The sequence below is a fragment of the Silurus aristotelis genome (assembly GCF_946808225.1).
Source record: "Silurus aristotelis genome assembly, chromosome: 1".
In the NCBI taxonomy this organism is placed as follows: domain Eukaryota; kingdom Metazoa; phylum Chordata; class Actinopteri; order Siluriformes; family Siluridae; genus Silurus; species Silurus aristotelis.
This window is the reverse complement of record NC_139574.1, coordinates 30,217,086-30,226,834: the sequence shown is the minus strand read 5'-3', so window position 1 is coordinate 30,226,834 and position 9,749 is coordinate 30,217,086. Positions and strand designations below refer to the sequence as shown.

The 9,749-nt window shown below is 35.3% G+C and overlaps 1 protein-coding gene across 1 annotated transcript in view; it reads left to right on the top strand.

Annotated features, from left to right (window-relative positions):
- The window catches only part of irx4a (iroquois homeobox 4a), a 6,858-nt gene extending 26 nt beyond the window's left edge, over positions 1–6,832 (top strand). Inside the window, exons 1-6 of the mRNA XM_083527523.1 lie at positions 1–94; positions 428–556; positions 2,017–2,268; positions 4,392–4,498; positions 5,088–5,398; positions 6,209–6,832. The exon at positions 1–94 is cut by the window's left edge and continues 26 nt beyond it. Of these exons, the coding sequence (XP_083383649.1) occupies positions 512–556; positions 2,017–2,268; positions 4,392–4,498; positions 5,088–5,398; positions 6,209–6,831 (1,338 nt within the window). The 5' untranslated portion in view covers positions 1–94; positions 428–511 and the 3' untranslated portion in view covers position 6,832. The remainder of the gene's footprint in view (positions 95–427; positions 557–2,016; positions 2,269–4,391; positions 4,499–5,087; positions 5,399–6,208) is intronic.
- Positions 6,833–9,749: the final 2,917 nt, after the last annotated feature.

Here is a 9,749-nt window from a genome sequence, read left to right as displayed (position 1 = left end):
TTAAAGTTAGAGTCTGCTCCTTTTTTTTGCGCCCCTTTTTTTCTTCTGACGTCACAGTCGCAGGCGTTTAAAACTAACCCGCAGCAAGCTTGACGTATTTTATGCTACTATTTATTATTGTTATTATTATTATTATTATTATTATTATTATTAATATTACTACTACTAGTAGTAGTTGTAATACTTAGATCGTTAAATATACGTAATTTGACATGCAGTAATTGATACCAGTGGAATGGAATGATTTCATTAGTGCTAATTATGACTTGATTAGCATGGTGCACATTTTTTTAAAGTTGATGCTCATTTTTATTTAAAAGAAAAAAAACATTTAAAAAAAGAGAGAGAAGAAGAGAAAGCCACCGCAACATGCTGTCTCTCTTCTCCTTCCTCTTCTTCCTCCTCTTCTTCTTCTACGCCCTATAAGCGTCCAGCGGTCCACTAGCGCGTGCATGCTGGTGCAGAGCTGCACCGCTCTCCACTCATTCCTGCATCCAGGGGATCATCTGCGATGTCCTACCCACAGCTCGGATATCCCTACTCCTCTGCTCCACAGGTAAGAACACAGGATGCACACACTTCACACATACACACACAGGTCACACGTTTAATGCCAGGTTATCGGGATAAACCTGCATGCGCGCAATATTTATATATTTCAGAGTGATCTTCATATTTTGTTCAGACGCAGGCGTGTCGCGTGGTGAAGCATGGATTCGCACGTGCCAATAGTAACCGGATATCCCGGACACGCGCGCGTGCTTATCGCTTTTGCACATCTGCAAGCGCGCGCTGCGCTCTGCTCTCCGCGCTAAACGTCGGAGAACAGCTGTTGTGTTAGAGTGCGTGTGTACGTGTTGTTTTTTTGGCACTGCTCCATCGTCTTGTATCTTTGGAAAGTAAGCAGGAACACTGATTCTGAACTCAAGCTCCATAAAAAAAAAAAAAATCCAAGTCGGAAATATTTCTATGAGGCACAAATTAGATGGACGTGCACGAAACAAACCTTCCAGAAATCTGATGTGCTAAAAAAAATTGTCCTGATAACAATGTAATACTTCTACTTTATTCATTTTGGAGATATTTCGGACATGGGAACTTTTGTGTGAGGATTTTTTTTTTGGGGGTAGAAACAAACAGAGAAAAGTCTTCCAGTAATCCTGTATTTCTAAATTGTCTTTAAGGGTTGAAAAAACTAAAGAAATGGAAAAAGGCAAAAAGGTTTATCTAATGCAATTAAGGTTCACTGTAGAACCTTAATGTATTTAGAGGAAAACACCAAAAAATATATATTATAAATATATAATATATAGATGCATTTAGTGCAACTTAGTTGTTCTTTGAATGCATTATGGTACAAATTAGTACATTTTAAATGAATGAAAATATGATTCAAATATTTTCCCAACTAAAATCATGCACGTGCATGCACATTTCCTGGAAGTTTAAAAAAAAAAAAGAAGAAGCCCTAAAATCGTTTTATTCTCTATAAAATTGATTCGACCACAATCAATAACCATAAAAAGAAGAGAATATTGTTAAAAACATACACATTGGATCCTGCATTAGATAGCTTTGTTGTTCATATTGCTTTGATTGTTTTTTTGTTTGTTTGTTTGTTTTTTCAGAATTAAGATAACTTAATATTTAGCTCACCACCTAATTAAAAAAAAAAAACGTTTTTAGATTAGTGCTTACAAAATGTCTCATGCAAAGTTTCTTTAATTAGGAAAAGTTCTAAAAATGGTTTGACTTTCCATTAGGTAAGGAAATAAGGATGATTTGCTTTCATAACTTATACTGAGGTTTTCAAGGCACATACTTGGGTCATTGCAGTTCAAGAAACTTTTTATTAAGAATGTTGAAAGTGTATTTATCTTGATTTGTAATTTGACGCATGTCTGTCTGTTTTATTAATTCTTGTCTATATGCATTTCTTTACTAACTTGTGAGCATCTGCTTGATGATGATGATGATGATGATGATGATGATGATGATGTTCTGTCCTTTATCCAGTTCCTCATGCCCACCAACTCTCTGACGTCGTGTTGCGAGTCGCGTGCGCGCTCTGAGGCAGGCTCGTGCGCACCTGCCCCGCCGCCCCCTCCTCCCCCGCCCCAGGCTCCGGTTTACTGCCCCGTGTACGAGAGCAGGCTACTGGCCACCGCGCGCCACGAGCTCGGCGTCTACAGCAACCCATATGCCAGCGGTCAGGGCTACGGAAATTACGTCACATATGGCACCGAGGCCTCGGCGTTTTACTCTCTGGTGAGGAAAAACTTTTTTTTTAGCTTTATTTTTTTTTTTTTTTTGGATAGGATTATTGTCATGATGCAACTTCTCGTGCATCTTCTCCTAATTTCCACCTCTAAAACAAGTGCAGCTAGGTGACATAACAACTCATCGGCATGACGTCACCCTAACAAATCAAACCTGAGATTTCGCGTACTAACTTTCCGATCAGACTGTTTTAAGCAAATAAATGCAACTAAAATAATGTTTTAGACACGCATTTTTCAATGCATTTATTTATTTATTTGTTTATTTGTTTATTTATTTATTTACTTATTTATTTTTTGGTTTAGTTTTGGATTAAGAGAAATGTTGACAAAAATAACTAACAAAAGTTTTGATTACAGTATTGGTGATAACTGACAGAAAATCTGTACTACATTTGTTATGCTGAGAATACTGAGGGTTAAAGATAACAATTATAACTTGTTATTAAAGACAGAAGAATGCATAGTATCAGTGTAAAGACATCATATGATTGTGTGATTGTTTAAAAACTTAAAGAGAACATATCATAACCACTGTTCACTTTTCAATTAGATAAACTGATAATTAAACTGCACCGAATTAACCCTAAAGATTATCATTACACCACATCACATCTCTAAAAATCACACAGCATGTGATGTCCTGCAGCTCACTTTCTTTTCATAACTCAATTTTATTTACTATGGGTTCATTAAAGAAAATAGAGCATGGTTTGCTTCTGTTAAATTGGCCACTATTAATATTCATGGTCACGGGTGTGTAGTTGGGTCATTTCTGACTGTTGCCACACTGATCACAGAGTGATGCAGATGAGATCAGAGGTAGAAATATTCTGTAGGAATTAAGTGATATTCTGTAAACTGTACAGATTTAAACAATAACGGACAATGTAAAAAAAAAAATGTTGAAAACATTACAAATTAGAATCTGGAGTTTAAATGAAAAAGTATGTGATTCATGTGATTCAGGATGTTTGTTTGTGTGTGTGTGTGTGTGTGTGTGTGTGTGTGTGTGTGTGTGTGTGTGTGTGTGTGTGTGTGTGTGTGTAAATCAACTGAAGCTGGCATCAACTCTGTAAATGTTTGTTGTTCAGTTTTCATACCAGAAACTATTACTGATTAGTTATTATACTAAAAAAACATGTATACATGAATGTAACTGTAAACCAGGTGCATTATTTCTAAAGGCAGAAAGTGCTGTTGATGTAATATACACCAACACAAAGATATACACAACATCCAGGAATAAATTAGTACACTGATAAATATGGTTCTTTAGTTTGAACTCTGTAAGTGCAAATAAAGTTTAATTATGCTGCATGATGAACGCTATAGAAATAATTACATTCTTTTTTTTAAGTGAGTGAATAAGTGTGTGTGTGTGTGTGTGTGTGTGTGTGTGTGTGTGTGTGTCTTTTTTTTTTTTTTCCTTTTTCACAGTTGCACATTAATGAAGCCCACAGGAGTTAATAAGTATAAACTGTTTTCCCTGCAACTGGAAATTAACTGATTACTATGTTAATAAAAGCATGCTTATTATTATATGTAGTGCAATACTAATTTTACTCTATGTTTACCCTATTTGTTTATTTAGTTTTAAAAAGTTTAACTTTTTGTAGCATTTTATTATTAACTTTTTGTATATTTTTTTGCAGACATTTACATGTACGATTCTTTACCAATTTTCAGTATTTAATTTATTTGTGATTATTGTTTTGCATTTTTTATGCTTTTTTATTTATTTTTTATAAATATGAATATGTTATGAAAGTCATTTTGTTGTTTTTAATAAATTTTCTTTTTTAAATATTTTTATTTATGTTCTCCATTCAAGGAGGGGTTTGGAAAATTGGAGAGAACACACACACACACACACACACACACACACACACACACACACACACACACACACACACACACACACACACACACACACACACACACACACACACACACAACAAATTGATTTTTCTCTCAGCAAAATCATTTGTCAAATAAACTGCATTCTCTTTAATAATGGTGATGTTTTGTGTGTGTGTGTGTGTGTGTGTGTGTGTGTGTGTGTGTGTGTGTGTGTGTGTGTGTGTGTGTGTGTGTGTGTGTGATTGACAGGGTGCATTCGATGCAAAGGACAGCGCAGCGTCTGCGAGCATAAGCCAGGCTGCAGCTGCTGCTTACTACCCCTATGATCCCACTCTGGGGCAGTACCAGTATGACAGGTGCTGAACATTTACATTGCATCTCCATAAGCATTTTGCTAATTTGCTAACTTTTTGCTAATGCACTAATCAACCTCAGTCAGAATGCTTGTTGCATATTGATCGGATAATTAGCAACATATCAGATTTTAAACAGAAGTGTGGGTTTAGCGATTAGCTTCAGTGTGACAGATCAGCGATGCTAATCAGTTTTTTATGCTAGAATGGAAGCTTGGGATGAAAGACTGAATTCAAGACTGAATTCCATTATAAAAATGTGATAAATATATCCGTCGATTTATATATAGAGAAAGCTGGCAAGTAGTGACATTGCTAGGAAAGTAACATACATAAATAAATGCTCTCTGCAGTCAATAAAACAATTTTTACACTCACTTTATCTTCATATCGAAGGCTAAACGCCATCCCAGAGCTTTTAACCCACATAACAGAAAGTTCACGAGTCGAGAAAATGACAGGCCATGTTTATTTTATGGTGATCCCCTGAGGGGCTTTTTTTTTTTTTTTTTTTTACATGAATTGCATCAAGAGCGAAACAAATAAATAAACAAATAAATAAATAAATAAAGCAGTATTTCCTGCACTGCAGATATGGCTCGATGGATGGAAGCACAAGGAGAAAGAACGCCACACGTGAGACCACTAGCACTTTGAAGGCCTGGCTACAGGAGCACCGCAAGAACCCATACCCCACCAAGGGTGAGAAGATCATGCTGGCCATTATAACCAAGATGACGCTCACACAGGTGTCTACGTGGTTCGCCAATGCCAGACGAAGACTCAAGAAGGAGAACAAGATGACTTGGGCACCGAGGAACAAGGGCTCGGATGAGAAAAGATGCGTTGATGATGATGAAGGCTCACAGGAGGAGCAGATCAAAAGCGACACCAACGATGATGGTTAGCTTCCTGCATTCTCTTGTGCAGATTTAATGGCCCTGTTCAAGATAACAATAATGAGTAAATTATGAGCAATAGCAAGATATGAGCTTTATTAGTATAATGTGCATTAATTATTCTAAAAGTATGTATGTAAGTTTTATACATTCAAGACTTTGGTAAATCTGCATGTCAAAAAACATATTAACTTTGTTTACTTGCTACCATATGGCTCGTTAATTCACTTTCATTAACATTGTTTGTGTATTAGAGGAATTTGCTGACTATTTTAAAATTTAATTGGTTATCCTATGACACATTATACATTGTACATTTGATCCATTTAGAGTTATATTTAACATCAAAATAGTTCTTGGTGTCACTTATTAAGTTATTAAGAATACTAAATATCCAATAAATAGTATGTAGATGCAGATTTGTTGATTATCTTTACAGTATTGTCACTATTCGTGTTGCTCTTAAGGTTTAATGTGTCTAATTTTAGAAGGCAGAATAAGAAGCTTTAAGAAAATCTAATTTGGTCAGTTTTGATGTGTGATATTTCTTAGAGAAATCAGTTTCTTTCTTAAATTGGACTTTATTGGAATAGAACAGCATAAGAACTTGTCCAGGAGTTGTTTAATGTGTCATGTGATCAAACATTTTGGTATTGTTTTTTTTAAATTTGGGTGAGATTACTAGATAATTTTTTAGTATCAAGATGTATTTTGAAGACTTTTCATTTTTTTGGTCAGTTTTTTGCATCAGAGTTTAAAAAATGTTAATGCCTTCAACAGCTTTGTAATGTTATATTTCTTATTCTTTTATCAGAGAGTCGAAGTCGAGACGATAAGGATCTTCAGCTGAGCGACCTAGATGATTTTGACACCATCGAGTCCGAGAGCTCAGAATGCGACATGAAGCATCAGTTCCATGTAAACACACACCTGAATGTGCTACCTGAACACCTCAAAGAGACTTCCCTAAAGTTACCCACTTTAGAAGCGGATGCTTTAAAGTTACAGTTGATTAGAACCTCGCTGGAAAGAGACACTGATTTGCCCAAAAGCTGCCTGAAAACTCCAATTCGAGACTGCGAGTACAATCCCAATGGGAATACCAAAATCTGTTTCCAGCAAGACCACCAAACTCTTGATAGCAAGCCAAGGATTTGGTCATTGGCCCAAACCGCCACCTCGTTAAACCCCACTGAGTATTCCTCATGCATGCTTCGATGTCAGCCAGCTATCCCTGGGTCATCTTCACCACCTGGGAAAGTTCAGGAGAAGCAACAGGACTCACCGGTCACCACATTAAGACACTGGATGGATGGTGTTTTCCATGATCCCTTGTTCAAACACAACAATTTGGACCAAGCAAACAACAATAGCACGCCTGTTTCTTGGAGCACAACCAAAAGCTCAGTCCTGGACACCGGAGTACAACGAGATTAAACCACTCGTGAAAAAGAAAAAGCTGTGAACAAATATCCACACCATTTATATAGAAATATTGGTGGAATAAGCTGCAAGGACAATTTCATCATACTGATCAGATAAAAGACTTTGGACATTTTTAAAGCTTTTATTTGGTCTGTTGTGTCAGACAGGTTTTTTTTTTTTTTTCCAATCAGCTTTTTTCTATTTGCTTGATTGATTATGTGGACTTGTACGTACTCACTGTTATTCAAGTCAAATTTCCCAAGATGGAATTTGTTTGCATATATTTATTATATTATATATTAGGCATGTGCCAAGATAAAAAACATTGCATCATGATAGCTGTTTAATGGTTTGTAATATTATGATTAGATGCTATCAAATGAAACAAGATACACACCCTTGTTTCAAATCATTTCTACTTTTTCTTAGTAAATGTTTGTATTTTTTAACTGATAAAAGTAACAACTCAAACAAAAACGAAATACACATAATATTATAATTTTTTTTAAGTACACAAATATGATACCTTTACATGAGCTTATAAATAAAATGATGGATTATTGGCACATGTCTTATATATACATAAGCACATATATAAACAGATCTGTTTTGGGAAGTAATATTTATATATACATATGTCTTTAACGCACGTTGCAATTTTGTAAATATACAACAGAAAGTTTACATTTCAGGAGAAAATAGACGTTTACAGTTTGCGTTTTGTTTTGTTTGTTTTTTCTTCTCCAGCATGCATATTTTTGGTCGTCTTTATTAAAACATTCTTTAAAAATTTAATTAATGATGTCACTGTTGGAAAAGAAAAGTAAAAAAAATTTGCACAAAAAACAACACAAGTTTATTTTTACGTTTGTTGGTGATTGTTCGAATCTGAATCTGTTCACTGTAATAAATAGTTAATTTCAGGATTCACGTCTACACGTCTACAGTGTATTCTGGTGGGTTTTTCTTTTCTTTTCTTTAGATGGATGAGAAAAATGTTAAGATATCATAATGAATTCTTTCAGATTTTTCATTAGTTCTAAAAATTAAATGCCATGTTGTTATAGGAGATTCCAACATGCTCTGATGTCCCCTGTATTATAATTGCTAGTGTTTTATGCTGTTTTCATACTACTTAGATCATTTTTTCCAAAGTTTTATACACAATTTTACTGGTAGTAAAGTAGACTTTTCAGAAAAATGATTACTGGTACTGGTAAGAATTTTATTAAACTCCTAACGAAACGAGTTCAAAGGATGTGGGCAATTTAAAAAAAGAATTTAATGGAGAAGACATTGGTCATGTATAATGAGCCATCAGTCAAATTATTTGTCTCCATTTTCTGATTCCAAAGCTTCAGTAAACACAAACCACTTTGTCAGCATCAATTTAACATCAGTCTGCATAACTGAGAATAATATTTGCATTCAAATTTAGCAAATATCTAGATTTCATACAAAGAATGGTAGGAATGTTTGTATGGCTGCCTGAGACTCTATTTTGTCGAAACGGCAGAATGCTATAGCTACTGCTTTAACTCTAGGCTACCCACAACATCCAGATAAAATAAATGATAAAACTGATGTGCATTTTATGTCTTATTATTTTTTTTCATAACTAGATTTAGCTATTTTACTTTCTCTTCATCCTTTTTTTTTTTATTTATTTAGAAACAAAAGAAAAAGTTGTGTGTTGAGAAACATTGTGCTTTTGATTAGCTGGTTTAAAAAATGACCATGTATGGTCTGAATACAATGCTGTATGTGTGTTAATTCAACACGGTGAACTTCAGATGCCTCTCCGTGCGCTTTACAATAGCAGTCAATCACAGTGCATTGTGTGTGTGTGTGTGTGTGTGTGTGTGTGTGTGTGTGTGTGTGTGATGAAGAGACGATGAGGACGAGCCTCATTAACCTGCCCTATAACCGCAGGGTAATTGGGACGCAGCCCGTCATCTTTCCTATCGATTGCTCAGTTTCTCCTGATAATATTATCGAAACATCAAATCCTCCTCGCTGTCAAAGTCAAAGGGCCCTAGTTTTCCCCGTCAACCCCTTAATATACTACCTACAGTGATCATTCCCAGTTTTTTTTTCTTCAGCCGACACTAAACCTTTCATTTCTAGGGGCTTCACTGGGCCATATCCCAAACTGAAAAGGGCAAGAGGAGGGAAATTAGTTCTTTCAAGATAAAAAGGGCAGAAAAGGTAGCACAGGACTTGACAGCAATGGGAAAAGTGTGCTTCCCCAAGGGAATGGGTCCAGAGATGCCGCTTTAATGAATTTTAATGCCAAAAAGCCCCGAAACGATTGAGACCTCCTCGCATGTGATCCCTGTGGACAAAGGATGTGTCCTGTTTGATAGAAAAGATACTCATTGGTGAAACATTGTAGATCAGCTATCTTTTGGGGTAAAAGCACAAATATAAAAAAGATACAGCTTATACTATAATACAAGTTGCAGATATCGCAAAATCTGAAATCTGAAGTGTTATTTCATTCCTTATCTCTGATTATCCTCAGTAAGAATTATACTAAAATTCAGAAAAAAATGTCCTTGTGTTCAGTTTGTAAAAAATAGTTATTTTTCTGTTATATTAAAATAATCTGCGACAAGGTAGTGCGATGAAGTTGCCTTATGATTTCCATCCTGAAGTTATTTATTATTTTTCCTTTAACTGAAATGTTTCTCCGACATAACAGCAATTTCCTATCAACTTCTGCTAATGAAAAGTTAATATACAGACCATTCACAGTAAGAGCCGTGTGTGAACAAGCTGTTTTTATTGAAACAAAAACATTAGAGCTTGCGCTTTATTATAAACATGTGACCTGTAGCTGCACTATGGTCAGATAAATGAATCATCTCAATAAACATCTTCTGACTAATCAGAAACAAACTTTAGTGTAGATATGAGTGTGACATTTT